The 23,522-nt window shown below is 38.1% G+C and overlaps 1 protein-coding gene across 1 annotated transcript; it reads left to right on the top strand.

The window, feature by feature from the left end:
• The first annotated feature begins 6,230 nt into the window (after positions 1 to 6,230).
• LOC113301308 lies at positions 6,231 to 8,472 on the top strand. Its single transcript, XM_026550074.1, has 2 exons — positions 6,231 to 7,872; positions 8,098 to 8,472. The coding sequence occupies exons 1-2, from the start codon at positions 6,274 to 6,276 to the stop codon at positions 8,233 to 8,235; spliced, it is 1,737 nt and encodes a 578-aa protein (XP_026405859.1). The 5' UTR covers positions 6,231 to 6,273; the 3' UTR covers positions 8,236 to 8,472.
• Positions 8,473 to 23,522: the final 15,050 nt, after the last annotated feature.

Below are 23,522 nucleotides of genomic sequence, written 5' to 3'. Positions count from 1 at the left end.
CCCACTATCATTGCTAAACCACCATCGCATACTCGCGTAGTCATATACCTCACAGTCTTGTTATGCTAAGAATAATCTTGTGCCTCTCACTACTGTTATGCTAAGCCAGTAAGCCACATTCGTATACCCCTTTACCTTCCTTGTCCAAACCATATATTCCTGAAGCATAAGAAAATCATTAAAAGAAAAATCTAAATCACATGAGTGTGGAACTTCTCCCAATAAATGACTCATTTTCCTGGAACTTCTCCCGAAACTTCCAAAGGCTGAACTTTCCTGTCAATGTATAGATTACTAAAGTGTGCATCATTTACAGGACTGGACTGAAAAAATACAACAAATTAAGAATCTGAAAAACGCAGAAAATAAATATTCTCCGGAAATATGTAGAAAAGAATCATGGTCAAAATAGAGGTGATGTTAAGCCTTTGAATTGAATATACATGTCTCTTCAAAAATTTCCCTTCAAATGGACCCTGATGACTATTACTTAAACAACTATTTGAAGAGATTGTATTGCTTGTCCTAAATCTTGAGAGATAAATCCTTTATAAGTATTGTCGAATCCTTATTTTCCAACCGAAGTTGTAAAAAAAAAAAAATCTTCGGAGGTAAAATTCCAAATATAGTCGCGGTAATTAAAAAAAAATATTGTAGATATTAAATATTTGTGTATTCTATAATTGAAAAAACCACACAGAGAAAATAGAATTAAAACCAAAACTATGATATTTACCTTCTTTTCTAGCCGAAAAATAATAATCAAAATCAACAGAAACCAATAAGAAAATTTAAAAATGATATAATGATAATATCAAAATAACTATATTAATCTTTCAAAGGATAATCAATGAAAATAAATAAAAAATGGTTAATATTACCTTGTTAATATGATCACCCGAAACCACAACAAAATAAAGAAGAAGAAAATCAAAATTAATGTCACTTCTATTATCATGGCGAGAGATTCCAGGGATGTATATGAAAACAAACAACACCAACAATAAATTCCACCTGCTGAAACAAATGGTGCCAAATGATCACACTTGGAAGGAAATGCAAAACGAAAAGCAATAACAAAAAAAAAAGATTAGATACAATAAACGTCTAAACTTCAAGAAAGATAAGTATAAGAAAACTTAATGGGAAACCATGATGCTCGTGTGGTATAGACTAATCAAAAGAAGGTAAGAGGCTATACCATTGTAACATTTGTCCTTTTTTTTGTGGGCGCTTCCATCTGCAATTGTCGTTTCTCTGCAACAGATTAATCAAAACCCATATTTAATCATTAACACTAAACCAAAGAGGGAGGATAACCGAAGCTGTTGTCAAAGAGAGAGGTAGCGTCGTTTGCACTTCTTGTAATGATCTGTCGAAAGAAAAGAAAAAAAATAGCACAACCATGAATCAATCAATAAAACTAATATCATATGTTTGGAGAAGACAAAGCCGTAAAAATTAAAAAAACAAAACAAAAATTTCAACCTGTTCTTCAAGGAGAAAAGTATTTCGGATATATATTATAAATCCATATATAAAAATGTATGGAGTTTCTTATTTTTGGCCCGTATTTACATAGTAGTATTTTGCAAGTTGAAGCCATATTTTGGAATTGCGAAAATATATATGACGCATTATAAATTTTAAAAATATTTATTGATGCATATCCAAACCGTGACACTTGAATGGCTTTACATACCATGGAAATCAACTGCCATTGCTCCCTCTTCGATGTGATTTTCTTCAAAAGTCATAGTCGATGTCTCCTGTTCGCTATTTGTTTCTTCGCAGAAACTGAAAGTACCCGGTTTTGCGTAGGGCTGAAGAATGATTTGTATCTTTATATAGATGTTGGAAACTTGTCTCTAAAGAAAACCTTTACAACTGCTATGGAATTAATTCCTGTTATATAACAATATAAATAAATATAACACATAAATATGGTGGCAATATAAATAAATATGACACATAAATATGATTTTAATTAATGTGACTTGAACAATAGTTACAAACTTTACCATATTAATCATTGGCTTTGTTTATATTAGTACTTAACTGTATTAATGGAATCCGTAAGATTGTGTTCAGGTAAATCATTAGATTTTTTCAGATACTCTAAACATAAATATTAATTTAACTTTACCATATTAACCATTGGCTTTGTTTATATTAGTAAATTAATTGTATAAATGGAACCCGTAAGATTGTGTTCAGGTAAATAATTAGATTTTTTCAGATACTTTAAACATAAATATTAATCTAAAATATCAACGAATATAGTAATTTTTAGATGTTGTTAGTAATTTTTTTTAGATGTTTATCATTAATATTAACAATTAATATAGTCATTTCTAGATTTTTTTCCTTATAAAAGATTCAACAAATACAAATCTTATTATTTTATTCCATAAATAGGTTGAATTAATTTTTTTTATTTTAATCATGAATGCCAAAATTAATATAATAGTTTTCTTTACCATTTCTAGAATTTCTTTTCCTTACAAAAGATTTTACAAATTTAAGACTTATTATTTTATTTCATAAATATGTTGAGTTGATTTTTTTATTTCAGTCATAAATGTACGAAATTAATATAATATTTTTTATTATTTTCTGGATTTTTTTATAATAACTACATGAAATTATAAAAGATTAATAAAGATTAGTATAGTAATCTTTTTGTCATTTCTATATTTTTTTTTTCCTTACAAAAGATTTTAAAAATATAAATCTCATTAATTTATCCATAAATACGTTGAATTGATTTTTTTTTTAATTTTATTCATAAATGTAAGAATTAATATAGTATTTTTTTAATTTTCTGTATTTTCTATAATAAATACATGAAATTATAAAAGATTGTAAATGTCCGAAATTAATATAGTAGTTTTCTTTATTTTCTGGATTTTCACAACAAATGCACGAAATTAATATAGCAATTTTTTTAAATAATGAGGGTCATCCGTCGCGTGTGTCCCAACAATCCACCCAATCTACACCGCACATTGTCAGATCAACGCACCATATCTAACGAAATTTCATCCGAAGAATACGAATTGTTTCTCAATTAGCCAATGAGAATGCGAGGTTACGCTAACCAACCAACATGAGAGAGAGTAAGTTCCACCGGTGCTACTTTTATTCTGGAATGAGGGATGATATTGAGTTTTTAGGTTGTTGATTTGCATGGGCTGAAATTGATTGATTTTACAATTACAACAACACCAATGGATTTTTAGGGGTTAATTTGCATGGATTGATTTTACAATTACAACAACAGATGGAATCAGGTTGTTTGTGCTACGAGTTTGCAGGCTACGAAGAAGTCGAGATGGATGGTTGGTTGAGCGGATTATACTGGTGGCTATGATGGGTTTATACCCAGTTTCGGCGTCTATTAATGGTGTCAATTATTGATATTTGAGGTGATCTGAAATTGTGGCTCTTGACTAAGAAACACACAGCAACATGGAGAATAAAGTTGGTCCGAGTCTCTAGTGATTTTGGGGTTTGGTTGTGGTCAAGCTGTCTCGGCTTGTTGGTTGTATGGGATTAAGTTTGATTGGTAGCTTTCATGATCATCTTTGGCCGAGATGGTTGCATTCGCAACAGTTTGGTGCTTTAGCTGGATGTACGGACAGAATGACAACATTTAGTTGTTGTCGATGGTGAACAGTTGCAGGCAGCAGTGATGATTTCGACTGCATTTCAAATGAAGTTATGATACTGATTGTGCATGAATGATTCAGTCAACTCAGGTTTGTGATGGTTTTGGCTGGTAACTGGTGATGCAGATGGAAGTTCTCAATTAAGAATAAATACAGCAAAGAGGCATCTCTGGATGTGAATCGAAATTGGATTTCATCGACGTTGTTGAGATGGTTAGGATTGACATGCGGGTCTGCAACTGAGTAAGTGGTGAAGCTGTACGTGAAACTCTTGGTACTTCATTTCAGAAATAAGCGGCAGCGGCAAAGGTAGTTGCAGTCGAAAGAGAAAGGTGTTAGAAAGCCAGAAAATATGAACGGTTGGCTGGAAATTTGCAGATGTTAACAGAGACAAGTCTGGTAGTCATTAGTACAGATATTTGGGGTCGTTTGAGATGGATGGCCGGAAGAACATGCGTCAGGTCTGAATTGAAATTAGAACGGTGAGAAAAGGGAGCAGGAAGTGGTGCTGAGTTTGGATATCAGTAGTGACTGGATTGGGCCTTTTGGTTAGCACAGTCCAGTTAGAAGACTTGGCAGCACCTATTTAAGCGAGATACAAACTCAGAAGAAAGGGCGAAGCTGCGGCTACAGAGCCGAAAGCCGGAGAAAGAGGAGGCCGTTTTGGGAGACGAACAGAATGTCACAGTGTAGAATGTAGGGGCTACCAGGCTGTGTGCCAGTAGTAGTTAGTCAAGGGGTGCCCATATCATATTTATGTCTATCTGTAGTAGTACTCAGTTAGGTGTAAAGGTTGGGTTGGATTATCCCACGTGGAGTGTTAATGGCCGTCAGATATTGAGAGAGTGACCTAGCTTTATATACCCAAGTATCTATAACGAAACTCTTATCCAATTTATGAAAATACATTTTCTGATCGTTAAATCGATTTATGGCTGCGTTCTCTGAACCAGATGGCTTGAATCAAGATATTTCTATCAATTCTTTTGCTCAATCTTTTGTGACATCACAACAATTGGCATGAGAGCCGTTTCTTTCCGCACAAATTGATCCAAATTTTGTTCCAATTTTTTTTTCATATCGATCTAGGCATTATTGGTATCTAGTTAGAGCAAAAGATGAAGCCTATAACCATTACCTTGATCTGCAGACACAATATAGAGATCTATCCAGCGTTGTATCTTCATGGAGTAGAAATAGTCAGCTTTGGAGATTACAGAATGAAATCTCTTGGGCAAGGGTCATTTGGCAATCCATTCAAGTACCACCATTCGAAGAGCAATTCATTACCAGAGTTCGGAATATGAAAGTTACGAAGGAGGAGGAGGAGGTTTTCATTGATGAATTGGTACCTGAATTCAGTCAAGATGTTACTCCAAATTCTCTTCCTGATGCTACTTCAGATTCCGATCCAATTTCTGGATCTAAAACTGATTCAGATAAATGTTTAAATGGGTTTTTAGGATCGAAATCAAACATTGAAGACTCTGCTATTTCAATTGGTGAGCTCACGGTTTCTCCATCTGAGGAAATCAAATCAGTTCCTGCTGGTATTGTTGAAGAAGACGATTCTCTCATTTTAGGGTTCATTCCCCCATATTTTTTTCATGAGAAGGATGATCTGTCTACTGATGAGAATTTTCAGTATGAGAAAGTGGTGAAAACTAATGTTATTGAAGTCATCAGCGAATTCCTAGGTATGGCTTGTTTCCATTTCAAACTTGATGATTCTCGCTTGTTATTCGATCGCGGTAAATGTGCTGGTAGATTGATCCTTCGATTACTTCTTAGCTTTGGGTATAAATCAGATTTTTCATTTATGCAATCAATTCATCTCTTATGTGTTAATGATGCTGAAGTATATGATGAGAGGCAGCTGTTTGTTAAAATACCAGCTAGAAATCTGAATTTTACACTTGTTTTGGCATGGATGGTTAAACATGGGGAGGCACAAGAATTGTGTGTTAATATGCCTGAGAGTGTCGATTGTAAATTGGTCAGTGGAAGAGATTCTGCAGGTTGGATATGCGATCGTGGCAAAGGGTATTTTTCTTTTATTGACACTTACAAATTTGGTGTTGATACAAATACTTCTTGCTAGCTATTTCTTGTTGGGTCAATTATGATGGATAATTACACAGATGAAATTGTTTCTAAGCTTGTTTCAAAACGAGGGTACAAATTACTTGCCGATAATGAATTGTTGTTACAAGTTAAGAGTGGATTATATGTGAACAGGGGAGCAATGGAAGAAAAATTTCCGTGTTACTGTTGTTTTGCAGTTTGCAATCTCAAGGTTCAATGTGTACAGCCATACCCGTTCAGTACTTCAACGGCCTTCTCACATGATTTACGTCAAATGCACCCTTATATTCATCTCCTGAACCAACTTGGAAGCTCTATAGTGTTTTTCAACAACAAGTTTGGAGAAGAAAATTTTTTCTTTCAGCTAACAGATAAGTTACCTTCCCACCTGCTTCAAGTCTTGAATCCTGTTGGTGATCTTGAATATTCTTGTTGTGTTCCATGATGGAGTTTGAATGAGGAAGAAGACGAATTACTCTTGTCTATTTCTGCGAAGCTTTTTCCTGTGAAGTTACTCATGGTTATAGTTGATGGCCATAGTGATGTGCTCCAGAAATTTTTGCTGGAGTTTCAACTTCCTTGCATGCTTATTCGCAAGACAATATTAGTACAAGACTGGCATTCCAACGGGATTTATTCGAACCTGTCCTACTGGGTTCAATATCTTAATTCATGTTTTCACCAACTGGGTCTACCTGATGCTGCACAAGTCTCCTCCGGTGACTGGTTCAAAGTCAGCGCTGGTATACATAAACAGAGAGAAGTGCAACAAATTTTTTTGGTAATTCAATTTCTCAGGATACTTCTCTTACCGAATCTTCTCTTCCCAAAAAGATCTGTTTATCTTTCGAGATGGCACTATCCAAGTCCTTCACACCAGGTCTTACAACATATGACTCGCAATTTAAATGTGTTGTGGATTGAGTTCTTGCGGTGGAAATATAAGTTGCTCTCAACTGGTTGGTGGAGTAATTTGTTCTTCGAAGCTGGGAATTGTAATCAGATTGCTGCACGTTGTGTTGTCAGGCTCATTTGTGTGCTGTTGAGAAGGATTGAGCAGTTTAAAATTCTAGTCTTTGATATATTAGTTGGGTGTGTAGTGTCAAGCCGGAATTGTGGTGATATTCTCTCGCAGTTTCAACTTGGTCTACATAATACTTCACTAGACTCCTGTAACACTATTCAAGCTCTTGTGCGACAACCAGGTACTAATGCACTTCAGTATCATCCTCGCACTGTTTTTTATACTTCTATACATTTTCTAGCATGTTGTCGTCTATGGTTGGGGTTTTGTAGCGAGTCAGACTACTTGGAAATGATTAGAGATGTTAGAAAAGCTAATGCTGTTGTGTTGCTGACTAATTCGACGAAGTTTACATATCTTCTAGTGCTTAATATCTCAGTCACAACAATTGCTAGAACTCAGTGGTCTTTTTGGCGAATTAGTCATTTTCTGCGTCCTCAATTGCGTACATCTGAAGTATTTTGGAAGTTTCTGTTACAAGTGCGTGTTAAGTTTACAGTTGAGCACTCAGGTTGGAATTGTATGCACACATCTTTTTGTGTTTGGATTTTTCCTTCAGGATGTAGCCATGTGAAGGCTCCTCTGTACTCAACTGGGAAGAATCGGGACTCGACAGAATATTCTATAAAGATGATGGGAATCCCATTTTTGCTCACTGTGATTCCACATGGGTTGAATGTAGAAAATATAGTTGGAATTCAAGTCTTGATCTTGGTAATTAGGAGTCTACACAAGTTGGTGAGAATAGAGTACTTAAGGTGGAAATTCAGATTTCTTTACCATTCTCTTATGGTGCTTCACTCGTTTATTAGAAATTGTTTCCAGTTCTTCCATAGGGGTTCATTTTTGCGCTTTCCATTACCTATACCCGTGATTTATGGAGCTCCTAGTGTTGCCGAGACGGTTGAAACGGTAGATCCAACGTCTGTTGTATTTATTTTGTGGACTTCGGCTCATATTCAGCATAAGTGTTTTTACTGCTTCCACCTGTGGTGTATGCGGTCTCAACCAGTGCCAAGTTATTTCAAACTGGAGTTTGCTGGAGGGGTACTGGAACTTCAATTCATCCTCTTGGTGGTTCACAATCCAAAGGTATTCCTAATTATACATCAAGCTGCAAGTAATGACGATACACCACATGTTTACTTTAGGACAATGACAAAAGTGTCAATTCCACTAGTTGATTATTAGAAGAACACAGGCCTTCTGCAAGGAAGGAGCCACTTGGTTATTGGGCCTGGTTTTGGGAACTGTCTACGATCCTCACACGAGTATCCATTAGCATTATTTTCACGGTATTTCTCATGTGTATTCCAGGGGAATCTATCCTACGACACACACATTTGGTGCTTCTCCACGTACAACAGGCGCGGACCCCCCACTTTTGGAGCTTCACTCAACTTCCATCCTTCGGGACAAGGATGCTTCCAAGGAGAGTGGAATGTCACGGTGTAGAATGTAGGGGCTACCAGGCTGTGTGCCAGTAGTAGTTAGTTAAGGGGTGTCCATATCATATTTATGTCTATTTGTAGTAGTACTCAGTTAGGTGTAAAGGTTGGGTTGCATTAGCCCACGTGGAGTGTTAATGGCCGTCAGATATTGAGAGAGTGACCTAGCTTTATATACCCAAGTATCTGTAATGAAACTCTTATCCAATATATGAAAATACATTTTTTGATCGTTAAATCGATTTATGGCTGCGTTCCCTGAACCAGATGTCTTGATTCGTGAGAATCAAGATATTTCTATCAATTCTTTTGCTCAATCTGTTGTGACATCACAACACAGAAACAAGAAGGTTGGCCGCAAAGGCTTTTGTACTCGAGAATAGAGAAGCACGAAGCGTTGGGGACATCAGTGACGATTGTTTATCTTTTCCTCTCTTGTTATTTATGAACTCTATTATTGGGGCTGTAGGGGGTTATTGATGGTGGATTTTCAGCAAAGGGTAAAACCGTAAAATCATGAGGCATGTTTTTGACACGGCTTTCAGGCATGCAACGATTCATATTTTACGAATCCTTAATGAATATGTTGTCGAAAAGACCCACTGGCCGACCGATTCGACTCCAAGCATTTCATCATGACCTCTATGCAGATTAACAGTTCCATGACTGCAGGAGAGAGACCCACCTCCACATAGAAGAACGATTTGGGCGCTTCTCCGTAGATTGAGAGCAAGAACGCCTTCAGGACGTCGGTGACACTCATTGTTCCCTGACTATGTGGAGAGACCGTGTATAGATTCAGGCGGTTCTCTGTAGATTGAGAACACTAACGCCTTCTGGTAGTAAACAACAACGTGACTCCCTGACTATGCACCATTCAGAATGGATGTGACGCCTTAACTGGGTAATGTTCTTTCTGCAATAGATCAATTTTGCCGTGACATTCACCATTGAATTCCCAGAATAATCTATTATTGCTCTTATTCCATGGTCGAATCCACGACCTGATCACATGGAATGGCAATAACCATTGCTCCGATTCCATGGTCGAATCCACGGCCTGATCCCATGGAATGGAAATATATATTGCTCTGATTCTATGATCGAATCCACGACTTGATCTCACAGAATGGCAATAAACAACTGTATTATTTCGTTACTCTGATTTCATGATCGAATCCACGGCCGATCTCATGGAATGGTAATAGATAATTTTATTACTCCGATTTTATGGCCGAATCCATGATCCCATGGAATGGTAATGCTTGTTTTATTATTATGAATTCATGGTCGAATCCACAGCTGATCCTATGGATTGATAATAAATCACTACTCATTTTTATTACTCTGTTTCTTGAATTATTCTCCACTGAATTTCATGAATTAGTAATAAATACCCAACAACCGGGCATCTGGACCATCACTGAGTAAGCCCCACAAAAATGGTGCAAGTGTACTTGACAATGATGCACAACTGAGCACCCGGATGCACAAAAGAGCATACAAAAACATGGAAAGACGAGGAATCCTACGCAAAACTGGAAAAAACGACAAATAATAATAAAATAATAAGAGGCGCTCAGGGGCCGGGCCCACCGGCCGGCCGACCATGCCTTAGCCTTGGCCGGTCCCACGCCTCCTTTATTATTTTGCCTTATTTTGTTATTTTCATGAACTCATGAAAACTCCTTGATTTTAGCAACTTTCCTTGTTTTTGCGCAAAACTCAAGAATTTCCCATAACTTCATGGATTCATGAAATAATATTATAAAATAGGGAAAAGTGTGCGGGAACGGGCAACCTAGCCGGCCGGCCATGCCTTAGCCGTGGCCGGTCCCACACCTCACAATCCCTAGCCTTTTATAATTATTACTCCCCAAATTCATGAAACTCGTCCGTTTCAACAAAACTCATGGATCCTCCGTATATCCTAGTTTCATGAAAATAATAATATAAAATTAGGGAAAGGTATGCGGGACCGGGAAACATAACCGGCCAGCCATGCCCTAGCCGTGGCCAGTCCCACACCTTTCAATCCCTAATCTTTTATAATTATTATTTTCCTCGATTCATGAAACTCCTGGGTTTGAGCAAAAATCATGATTTTGTCATAACTTCTCAAATTTTGCTCGAATCATGAAAAACCAAAAGCCAACATGGTCACACGACCGGCTAGCCTCCCACGGCAATTTTATATATTAAAATACACTTATTTTAATATTTACAAAATATTGATGAATTGAGCATACAGGCTCATTCCAACAAAAATCAAGAATTTTAGTCAAGATGAAACTCTTCTGAAAATTCACAACATTGCTCAAACTCACATCAGGAAATACTGAAACTCTCAGTATGGAGACATGGACACCACGACAACGTGTGCATGCCTTTATGACCGACCAGGGTCATCCCTAGGGATTGCACAAAGCAGGTCCCACCTGTTTTCATAATTCTGACCTAGTTTGTTCAATTGCTCGTATTGGGCTCAAACTTTCTTTAACCAACCTGGGGATTGCTCAAACGGCCAACAACTGGTCGCGTGCCCACCAAGAGCCGGTCCCATGCTCTCTTGGTCGGTCCTCACCTTTCATATCTAGATTTTATCACCTAATGCTGAACCCAGCAATATTTCAGTAAATGATGAAACCGACATTTAATCATCATTCTTTCACCAACTCTCCAACTGAGAACCATGGTGCATGCTCATTCGAGCACTGGGCACCACATGAACGCCCATCATCCCATGTGGTCGGTCCCTATATCACTCATGACCTATTTCAGCGATCCATCAACTATGATTTGAAATTAGGGTTTCGAATAAAATGTTCTACGAATCATCATTCTGAGCAAGATTCAAGAACTAATGAATTTATATTGATTCATCAACCAACGTCTGAATTAATTATATAATATTTGGTAATCTACCAATATTTTAATATTTTATTGGGTCATGTCACCAATAAATATTTCGTCGAATTGAGCATACTTCCTATTTATTATCTATTGTTTATGCTTTCTCTGCTATTTTTCTTGTAAATTATGTATTTTACGCATGTTTTTGAGTTATTAGGTACTCTAGAGTCGCACGGAGAAAAAGAAGAAGAAATCACCCAAATTGAGCCGAAAGGGCAAAAAGGAAATTTCATAGGCTGTCGTTATTGGGAGCCTGTTCAAGGTTAAGGGGCAACCCCGTTTGAAGGAGTACTAAATACAGATCAGCTGAGGATAAGGGGCTGGAAACTGGCTAGCCCTTATCAAAACTGACCACCTATTATAGGGCACCCACTGGGGTGGACCTTATCGAGGTGACCGAGTACTAAATAACTAACCATACCTCTTTACCCTAAATCGAGAGACGTGTTTCTCTCATTCACCTCATTCTACAGTCCCTGAAATTGAGATGAGAAAAGCAGCTGTGACTGCCGTTAGTTCCGGGAGATCGAGATGGATCAAAAACACAGAGAGGATTGAATCGATGGGATCTGTTGAAGATAATAAACCTGCTGCTATTGAATTGGAGAGATGGAGTCGATAGAGAAGAAATCTGATCAAAATGAAGTAAGGGTTTACTGTGAGAATCGAAGAGAAGAAGACAGATTTGGTTGCAGCTCGATGATCTGCTATTACTGCTGTGAAGATTGGTACGAATTTGTGTTGAATTGAGAACGAATCGAAGATGGGTTTTATTCTGAATTTGAGATGATGGAAGATGGGTTCGATTTGAGAGAGAGCATTGAGCAAGGTATTGACACTGTTTCGATGAAAGATGAAATTGCAGAGAAGATGGTGATGAACCTGCTGTTGAATCGAAGATGGTAGTCTGTTGAAGTTCTGGTGGAATGGGTATGAAGCCGAGAAGGACTAGGAGAAGATGATTCTGTTACTGTCATTGATTGAAGTCTGTAGATGGGGTTTCGAATTGGATCTGTGAAATCGAGAGGAAGGGTGGTGGTGGATTGACAGGATAAGAAGACGATGGATATGCAACAGATTCAAGATGGGTTTGTAGTGTTGGTTGAAATTGTGTGATTGAAGGTGGTGATCAAATGGGTCATATTGAGAAGATGGGTTTTGAAATTCAAGGAAGGCAGGGCAGAATTGATGCTGCTGATGTTCATGGGAGGTGGTACTGAAATTTCAGGAAAGAAAATGGGTTCTGTTGCCGTTGATAAATAAAGAAGATGATTAAGCTGCTGCTGCCATTGAATCGAGAAGAAGAAAGGATTTGAAGGTGATGCAGAGATGCTGGTGGTGCTGCAGATACAGAGAAAGAGCTCAAAATAGAACTCAGAAGAATGGGTTCTCAAAATTGTGTTGAATGAATGATAAAATGTGTGCAGGGAAGTGAAGAAAGGAAGGCCTGAAATTGGCCGGGAAATCCCAGAAAACAACCGAGACTCTGTCGGATTTTAATGCCGACGATTCGACTCATACCGGCCGATGACCGATCCTTCTCAGCAGCTCAGCTAGTAAGACCGAGTAAGAAAAGCTAACTCGGCTGACTCCCCTTCCTTGACCCAGCTGACTAACAGAAGACCGTTAGATTGACAGTTAAATATAACGGTATCGGATGGAATATTCTTCATCGGAAAAGAATCTCAGGTTGCCGGCAGTGACTTTTATGACCGTTAAATAGAGAAGTTCTCTACTAAACTTCTACACCTCTACACAACACTTGTGTTTTTGCTTGCTTTCAAAATTCTTCTTTTAATTATTTGTGTGAACTTTAAAAATTCTCTCTTTAATTATATGTGTGAATTTCAAAAACATGAGTAGCTAATTTTCTTATTGATTGAGGATGAATTCCTATTTCTTAACATGTTTTGAGTTTTGTTTTTAAATCTACTTTGAAGTTTTTCACATGATTATCGTTTGTTTTTACTAATAGGAATGTTTATACATTCATGGATGATTGATAGATTGTTTAGAGTGCACGCTAAATTGATTTGTTAATTTGATCTAAAGCTAGTGAAAGTTAGAGGATAAGTAATCGTTTCTTGACTCTTTACACAAGTAGCAAACACGAGACCTTGCGGAGGGATTCCGTGAAGCAATTGTGTGTGAAAACAACGCTAGAAAGTGGACCAAGCGAACCGAGTTTAACTACTAGTACTAAACCTAAATTCATAAATCTTAATGCGTTCGGGGAATTATCTTGTAAGCGAACCTCAAGGTGGTTCTTTTGAGTAGAATCTGATAACTAAGCGGACCTGTTACTCAGTGAAATAAGGAGTTTTGGGTTAGCTAAGCAAACCTGCTATCCTACGGTTGGCGATAATCTGTGACTAATAACATGTGGATGAAAAACATAACTTGAATTATTGTTTTGCAACGAAGAAGGATTCCTTGATCTAATCTCTCTTATTGATTTCAACTTTATCTTTTTAATTGCTTTGTTTATTCTTTTACTTTATAAAATCTAAAACCCCCTTTTTTGTGACATTATAAGACAACTAAAACCTCTTGCTTCTCGTGGGAACGATCCTTACTATCGTTATATTACTTGTTAATTAGTGAGAAAAATATTAATTAATTTGTTGTGGTTACGACACGCATCAAATTTTGGCGCCGCTGCCGGGGAGCTGCGGACGATTTTAGTTGTTTTATATTTCTTTTTGCTTTATTCTTGCTTTGTTAGATTCTATATCGTATCTAACTTAGTTTTCGAGAAGCTTGTTTCAGGTACTATATCTTTGGTGAATGCTTAAAGAGGGCATACCGAGTCCAATTGGTATACGTCTTCGATCCGGCACTCAACTAAAGGACCTCTTTCGAGCGGTTAACACTCCGCTTCCTCCTTCTTCATCTAGTGAGTTTGCAGATTCCGATATAGACGAAGAAGAAATTGATGATCGTACACTCAAGGATCTAGCTTCTCACAAGATCGATACACAACAATGGTGTATCCAAACTAACTCAACTTTCGAGATCAAGCCGGGGTCGATTAGAGAGTTACCAAAGTTTCATGGTATGGTGAATGAACACCCAAATAAGCATCTTATGGACTTCCAAACTTTAGTCATGGCTATGCTTCCACCGGAGACTAATGCGGATGGACCAATGTTGAAAGCTTTCCCGTTCTCTTTGGCGGGCAACGCTAAGGAATGGTTGTATTATTTTCCTTCCGGAAGTATCACCACATAGAATGGGATGAAGAAACTTTTCCTCGAGAGATATTTTCCTGCCTCAAAAGCTACTCAAATTCGCAAGGAGATTTGTGGGATGAAGCAAAATGTGGGAGAGTCATTGTATGAATGTTGGGAGCGATACAAGAGATTGGTGGCAAGCTGTCCACACCATCAATTCAGTGACGTCATGATACTCCAATACTTCTATGAAGCTCTCCACCCAAGTGATAGATCTCTTCTTGACGCGGCGGGTGGTGGTGCACTAATGAACAAGACGGTGGCCCAAGCTACCGAGTTGATTGAGAGTATGGCGGCGAACTCGCAACAATTCTACACAAGAGAAGAACCAACGGTTAGGCGAGTGCATGAAGTTAGTGATTCATCATCATACCTTGAACAAAGGATGGGGATCCTGGAAAGGGTAATGCAACGAATGGCCGCGGTAATTATTCCGGATGATGAGACCAAAAAAGTAAATGCTTTATATCCAAATAAAAGGCCAAGGTACGATCCATACTCCAATACTTACAATCCCGATTGGAAGGATCACCCTAACTTTAGTTATGCCAACAAGCAAGCGGGGGCTCCTAATCCATATGTGCAACAAGGTGGTTTCCAACAATCATGCTTCCAACCTCAACAACAATTCCAACCACAACAAGTCAAGGAGCGTGATTCTTCGAGTGATGACAAGCTCAATGCGTTAATGCAAGGCATTCAAGGTCTTACTTCTATGTTACAACAAAGCCAACAAAATAATGAATCGGCCATTAAGGCTTTGGAAACCCAAATGGGACAATTGGCAACCGATGTGCATCTATTGAAATCTCAAGCATCCACAAAGCTTCCTTCACAACTATTTGTAAATCCAAGAGAGAATGTTAATGCGGTTACGTTAAGAAGTGGGAGACAAGTGGAGAGTCCAAGTCACCATGAAGAAGTTAGTGAAGAGGTAGTCAAAAACAATGAGGAAGTCGCACCAAAGGAGAATCCAACACCTACCAACCAATCCAAGGAAACGGTTCCTAGTTTCACTACTCCACCTCCTTTTCCTAATCATTTTGCTAAATACAAGAAAGAATTTCAAGACAAGGCACTCATGGATATCTTCAAGAAGATAGAAATCAACATCCCATTCATAGAGGCCATCAAGACAATGCCAAGGTATGCTAAGTTCATGAAGGAATTATGCACAAAGAAGGATAGGTTGCTTGATAATGAAATTACTAAAGTTGGCGAGAGTGCGTCGGCTATGCTATTGAAGAAGATGGCTACAAAGTGCACGGATCCCGGTGGTTTCACGGTGCCAATTACTATTGGTACAAAAAGATTTGAACATGCTTTACTTGACTTGGGAACTTCCATAAGTGTAATGTCGGCCGATATATATGACTCCTTGAATCTTGGACCTTTGAAAGAGACAAGAGTGATTATCCAATTAGCAAACAAGTCTAACATATATCCTAAGGGACTTGTAAAAGACGTGCTAGTGCAAGTAAATGAGCTTATTTTTCCGGTTGATTTCTTCGTGGTGGATATGGACAATAATGAGAATCGGTCATCTACTTCTTTACTTCTTGGGAGGCCATTTATGAAGACCGCAAAGACGAAGATTGACGTTGATAAGGGTACACTTACTATGGAATTCGATAAGGAAATAATACACTTCAACATATTTGAAGCCATGCGCTACCCAAGTGATGTGCATTCCGCTTACTCCATTGATGTGGTTAGTTCGTCAGCGCAACAAATGGTAGAATTGAGTGAAAAGGACGAACTTGAGGTGGTGTTGCAAAAGAGCATTGAATTAGACGTCCACGGCTTGTCTAATTTGGATGTTGAAATCTCCAAGGAATTGGTGGAGATGTGTGGTGCCTTGACTGCGTTGCAAGAAGCTAAAAAGGGTAATGTTTCATATATTTCTTTACTCGTGGATGATGAATTACTTGTACCATCTATTGTGAAGGCGCCTAAGCTAGAATTGAAGCCACTTACGGACCATTTGAAGTATGCTTTCTTGGGAGATGAATATGAGCTTCCGGTGATTATTGTAAAGAACCTCACACTGGTACAAGAAGACCGTTTGCTTAGAGTTTTGAAAGATCACAAAACGGCTATTGGGTGGACAATTGCAGACATCAAATGCATTAGTCCATCCATGTGCATGCATAGAATTCTAATGGAAGAGAACATGAAGCCGGTACGTGATGCTCAACGTAGGTTTAATCCTCCCATGATGGAGGTTGTGAAGAAAGAGATACTCAAATTGCTAAGTGTGGGGGTGATCTACCCAATATCCGATAGCAAATGGGTTAGTCCGGTACAAGTGGTACCAAAGAAGTCCGATGTTACGGTTGTTAGAAATCAAGATGATGAACTTGTTCCTACAAGAGTTCAAACCGGTTGGAGAGTGTGCATTGATTATAGAAAGCTTAATTCCGCAACTCGAAAGGATCACTTTCCTTTACCTTTCATTGATCAAATGTTGGAGCGGTTAGCGGGGCATTCTCATTATTGTTTCTTGGACGGTTATTCGGGATACAACCAAATTGTTATTGCACCGGAGGACCAAGAGAAGACCACTTTCACTTGTCCGTTTGGAACGTTTGCATATATACGGATACCGTTTGGTCTTTGCAATGCACCGGCTACTTTCCAAAGATGCATGGTAAGTATATTCTCGGACTATGTGGAACGCATCATCGAGGTATTTATGGATGACTTTAGTGTTTATGGCAATTCTTTTGATAGTTGTTTAGACAACCTTGAACTAGTTCTTAAACGATGCATATACACAAACCTTGTCCTTAATTGGGAGAAATGTCACTTTATGGTAAACCACGGCATAGTACTTGGTCACATTGTGTCCTCTCGAGGGCTCGAAGTGGACAAGTCAAAGATAGATTTAATAAGGAACTTACAATATCCCACTTCGGTGAGGGAAATCCGTTCATTTCTTGGCCATGCATGTATCTATAGGAGGTTTATCAAGGATTTCTCCAAAATCTCCATGTCGATGTGCAAGTTATTACAAAAGTAGGTACCTTTTGACTTCAACAAGGAATGCAAGGATGCCTTTGACAAATTGAAGGCAATGTTGACAAGTGCGCCAATTATCAAATCACCGTATTGGAATCTTACATTTGAATTAATGTGTGATGCTAGTGATTATGCGGTTGGAGCCGTTTTGGGTCAAAGAGTGGACAAATTGTCCCATGTTATATATTATGCATCGAGGACCCTTAATGATGAACAAATCAACTATTCTACCACAGAGAAGGAGTTATTGGCTATAGTTTTTGCATTGGAAAAGTTTCGATCATACTTGGTGGGCACAAAGGTTATTGTATATTCCGATCATGCCGCACTTAAATACTTAATAAAGAAGAAAGAAGGTAAGCCAAGGCTAATCCGATGGATCCTATTGCTACAAGAGTTCGACATAGAAATTCGAGACAAGAAAGGTGTGGAGAATACCGTTGCGGATCATCTCAGTAGACTTGTTATGTCTCAAGAAGAACTTCCATTACAAGACCGCTTTCCGGACGAACAACTTTTCTCCTTGGAAAATTCTACACCTTGGTACGCGGATATAGTGAATTACTTGGTGACAAGGAAGGTACCTAATACAATGTCTAACTTCCAAAAGATGAAACTTAAGAAGATATCCATGCAATATGTGTGGGATGAACCATACTTATGGAAATATGGCGTGGATCAAATGATACGAAGGTGCGTGCCTAATTCCGAATTTCAATCCATTCTCTCTTTTTGTCATGCTCTTGCTTGTGGTGGCCATTTTGGTTCTAAACATACCGCTCTCAAAGTTCTCGAGAGTGGATTTTATTGGCCCACCTTGTTTGAAGATGCACATGTTTTTTGTAAATCGTGTGATAGATGTCAAAGAACGGGCAATCTAGGTTCTTGAAATCAAATGCCACTCACACCAATTCTTGTCGTTGAGATTTTTGATGTGTGGGAAATCGATTTTATGGGTCCTTTTGTCAATTCAAATGGAAATTTTTATATACTTCTTGAGGTGGATTATGTTTCGAAATGGGTGGAAGCTAGAGCCATCAAAACTAATGATTCTCAAGTTGTTTGTGATTTTGTAAGAGAAAACATATTCACTAGGCATGGTACACCAAGAGTGGTGATAAGCGATGGAGGCTCACATTTCAAGAAGGCTTTCCACGCTCTCCTCAAGAAGTACAACATTACACATAAGATTGGCACGCCTTATCATCCACAAACTAGTGGACAAGCGGAAATTTCAAACCGGGAAATCAAATCCATTCTTGAGAAAACGGTGAATACTACAAGGAAATATTGGAGCTTTAAGCTTAATGATGCGCTTTGGGCGTATAGAACGGCGTACAAGACACTAATTGGAATGTATCGGTTGGTTTATGGTAAAGCTTGTCATCTTCCGGTTGAACTTGAACATAAGGCTTATTGGGCGATAAAGAAATGAAACATGGAGTATGATGAAGCGGAGAAGCAAAGAAAGTTACAACTACATGAGCTAGAGGAGATACGTAATGATGCTTACGAGAGTGCCCGGATTTACAAGGAAAAGACCAAGATTTTTCATGACAAAATGATTTCTCGGAAAATTTTTGTTGTGGGACAAAAAGTTCTTTTATTTAATACTCGTCTACGTTTATTTCCGGGTAAGCTTAAGTCCCGTTGTGTGGGACCATTTGTTGTTACTAATGTTTATGATTATGGTGCAGTTGAAGTTGTTAGCGACAAAACAGGACAACCTTTAAAAGTCAACGGCCATAGGTTGAAGCCATATTATGAAAACTTTCCAACGGAGCATGTGGACGTGATTGGACTTCGCGATGTGCTCCCTCTGGAGGAGTAATATGAAGCAAAAGCTAAGTCGGGCCATCGACTTTAAAACAAGCGCTTAATGGGAGGCAACCCATAGGGCTTTGTATTTCTTACCTTTTACTTTTTATTTTTTTTGTTTTGTTTATTTATTTTTTTCTTGTTCCATATCATACTAGGATTTCCCACCTTGACTTTACTTGGACGATTCAATTACATTGAGGACAATGTAAGGTTTAAGTGTGGGGAGTGGTTAAGCATATTAAGAAAAAAAAATTTGTATAAAACCTCCAACTTGTAGAGATTTTAGAGTCACTAGCATACTTCTAGGTATGTTTACGTAGAGAATTCTGACCGACATAACTGAACTTGGAAGTGTTAGGGAACTACGTTCGGATTTCTTGCTTGTTAGAGCGTTAAATAATGGATTTAATCATGCCGGTGATGCAGATTAGGAGCAGGGAGACATGCATTATTAGAGTTGTTGATCAATCATTAGTGGAGACTACCCTATTTATATCATGCGAGGCACCAACCAGATTTCTTTATAAATAACTAAAGAGCTTTCTTTTGAGTTTGTGTCACCGTACGTTAATTCCGGGTAGAATGGTGAGCTACCCAACCTCCCACCAATAGAAACACTACTCTTTGATCTCTTGAGTGCTAATTTTGTCAATCATGAGGGTGACGTCTATAGATGAAAGCCTCCTTCTTGTAGTTCGATTTGCAGTTAACACCATTCTCTCTCTCGACAACGACAGATCCATAGAAACACCATCATCATCAACAAGGGGGCAACATCAAAATCTACAAGGAAAGTTGAAAAAGTTCAAGGTTTACAAGCAACGGAACAAGAAAAGAGCAAATTTCATATCCAAGTAAAGCAACTAGATAATGAGCGGATTTTTACATATACATGTTGAAGACTTATTTACAAGAGCAAAGAAAAGCAAAATATGAGAATTATTGAAGTTTATGATTTCGAGACGATATAAGTTGTGAAGAATCAAGTGGTAAAGTACTTTTCCCACGGTCATGGTTTGTTTTATTTTCACTTTGTTTGTATTTTATTTCTCTTGTCATTCAAAAAAGAAAAAAAAAATGATGGCAAGAGAAATTTTTGTTTTTATCTTTTATTTAATAAGCTGCGGGGAAGAAAAATCTATAAAGAAGTTTCAAGCGACAAGGATTTTGAGGAAGAGAGTTACAAATTGTCAAGGATCTATGAAGTTCAAAAGTTTATCATCAATAGTTGAAGCCGAAGACGAAGACCAAGAAGATGAAAACGAGGAGCGGAAGACGTTTATATTGGATGCCGTGAGAGTGGTATTACCATAATTGGCAATCGGATGTGAAGGTAAGTAAGTAATCTCATCCTCAATAATAGTGGTTGATTTCCTTTCTTAGAGATCGTCAGAAAAATGGTTTTCAAAATGTTAAAAGATGTGGGTTTTTAAAATATTTCGGAAGTTTTCCTTCCCACCATTCAACGTGTTGCAGGATTTCTCTCTTCATTCCTACCTGCACACATGTGAGAACCATAAAAGTACGTCTTTTGAGTGAAATTTCATAAAACCATTTTTGGTGAGGCAGAAGTCGAGGCGAAATGCTTATTGATCGCTTCTCAAACACGCATTCTCTCATATGGTGTGGTTATTTCTCACTCAACATTTAAGAATGAGGATATGTTCTTTGGTATTTCTAACTTCTTATTTACTAGCATGCAGAAACTCTATGTCTTCCTATCTCTTTGGATGCTTGCCACGCTGGAAAGCTTTGAAATTGGAGAGGATTTTATTTGATTTGCTCGAGGACCAGCAAAGTCTAAGTGTGGGAGAATTTGATAGGGTGTAGAATACATCTTATTTATTATCTATTGTTTATGCTTTCTCTGCTATTTTTCTTGTAAATTATGTATTTTACGCATGTTTTTGAGTTATTAGGTACTCTGGAGTCGCACGGAGAAAAAGAAGAAGAAATCACCCAAATTGAGCTAAAAGGGCAAAAAGGAAATTTCATAGGCTGTCATTATTGGGAGCCTGTTCAAGGTTAAGGGGCAACCCCGTTTGAAGGAGTACTAAATACAGATCAGTTGAGGATAAGGGGCTGGAAATTGGCTAGCCCTTATCAAAACTGACCACCTATTATAGGGCACCCACTGGGGTGGACCTTATCGAGGTGACCGAGTACTAAATAACTAACCATACCTCTTTACCCTAAATCGAGAGACGTGTTTCTCTCATTCACCTCATTCTACAGTCCCTGAAATTGAGATGAGAAAAGCAGCTGTGACTGCCGTTAGTTCCGGGAGATCGAGATGGATCAAAAACACAGAGAGGATTGAATCGATGGGATCTGTTGAAGATAATAAACCTGCTGCTATTGAATTGGAGAGATGGAGTCGATAGAGAAGAAATCTGATCAAAATGAAGTAAGGGTTTACTGTGAGAATCGAAGAGAAGAAGACAAATTTGGTTGCAGCTCGATGATCTGCTATTACTGTTATGAAGATTGTACGGATCTGTGTTGAATTGAGAACGAATCGAAGATGGGTTTTATTCTGAATCTGAGATGATGGAAGATGGGTTCGATTTGAGAGAGAGCATTGAGCAAGGTATTGACACTGTTTCGATGAAAGATGAAATTGCAGAGAAGATGGTGATGAACCTGCTGTTGAATCGAAGATGGTAGTCTGTTGAAGTTCTGGTGGAATGGGTATGAAGCCGAGAAGGACTAGGAGAATATGAGTATGTTAATGTCATTGATTGAAGTCTGTAGATGGGGTTTCGAATTGGATCTGTGAAATCGAGAGGAAGGTTGGTGGTGGATTGACAGGATAAGAAGACGATGGATATGCAACAGATTCAAGATGGGTTTGTAGTGTTGGTTGAAATTGTGTGATTGAAGGTGGTGATCAAATGGGTCATGTTGAGAAGATGGGTTTTGAAATTCAAGGAAGGCAGGGAAGAATTGATGCTGCTGATGTTCATGGGAGATGGTACTGAAATTTCAGGAAAGAAAATGGGTTATGTTGCCGTTGATAAATAAAGAAGATGATTAAGCTGTTGCTGCCATTGAATCGAGAAGAAGAAAGGATTTGAAGGTGATGCAGAGATGCTGGTGGTGCTGCAGATACAGAGAAAGAGCTCAAAATAGAACTCAGAAGAATGGGTTCTCAAAACTGTGTTGAATGAATGATAAAATGTGTGCAGGGAAGTGAAGAAAGGAAGGCCTGAAATTGGCCGGGAAATCCCAGAAAACAGCCGAGACTCTGTCGGATTTTAATACCGACGATTCGACTCATACCGGCCGATGACCGATCCTTCTCAGCGGCTCAGCCAGTAAGACCGAGTAAGAAAATCTAACTCGGCTGACTCCCCTTCCTTGACCCAGCTGACTAACAGAAGACTGTTAGATTGACAGTTAAATATAACGGTACCGGATGGAATATTCCTTCAACGGAAAAGAATCTCAGGTTGCCGGCAGTGACTTTTATGGTCGGATTTCGTACCAGGGATTTCTCCGGCAACCCAAATTTACAGATTTTTGTGTGGATTCTTCTCATGGGTGTGAATAGTTAGATTTGGAAGTTGGATGGAAACTTGGAAAATTTGGAGAATTGGACTTAAAATTGGAATTAGGCTCAAATTGGGAAAGTGGTGTTATTACTGAATGAGGATTCTTTTCCTACAAGATTTGAAGAGCATTGAAGCCTATAAATAGAGAAGTTCTCTACTAAACTTCTACACCTCTACACACAACACTTGTGTTTTTGCTTGCTTTCAAAATTCTTCTTTTAGTTATTTGTGTGAACTTTAAAAATTCTCCCTTTAATTATTTGTGTGAATTTCAAAAACATGAGTAGCTAATTTTCTTATTGATTGAGGATGAATTCCTAGTTCTTAACATGTTTTGAGTTTTGTTTTTAAATCTACTTTGAAGTTTTTCACATGATTATCGTTTGTTTTTACTAATAGGAATGTTTATACATTCATGGTTGATTGATAGATTGTTTAGAGTGCACGCTAAATTGATTTGTTAATTTGATCTAAACCTAGTGAAAGTTAGGGGATAAGTAATAGTTTCTTGACTCTTTACACAAGTAGCAAACACGAGACCTTGCGGAGGGATTCCTGGAGCAATTGTGCGTGAAAACAACGCTAGAAAGTGGACCAAGCAAACCGAGTTTAACTACTAGTATTAAACCTAAATTCATAAATATTAATGCGTTCAGGGAATTACATCTTGTAAGCGAACCTCAAGGTGGTTCTTTTGAATAGAATCTGATAACTTAGCGGACCTGTTACTCATTGAAATAAGGAGTTTTGGG

Source organism: Papaver somniferum, chromosome 8 (assembly GCF_003573695.1).
Source record: "Papaver somniferum cultivar HN1 chromosome 8, ASM357369v1, whole genome shotgun sequence".
Taxonomy (NCBI): domain Eukaryota; kingdom Viridiplantae; phylum Streptophyta; class Magnoliopsida; order Ranunculales; family Papaveraceae; genus Papaver; species Papaver somniferum.
Note: the sequence above shows the minus strand (reverse complement) of the source record. Positions and strands in the feature narration are given on the sequence as shown.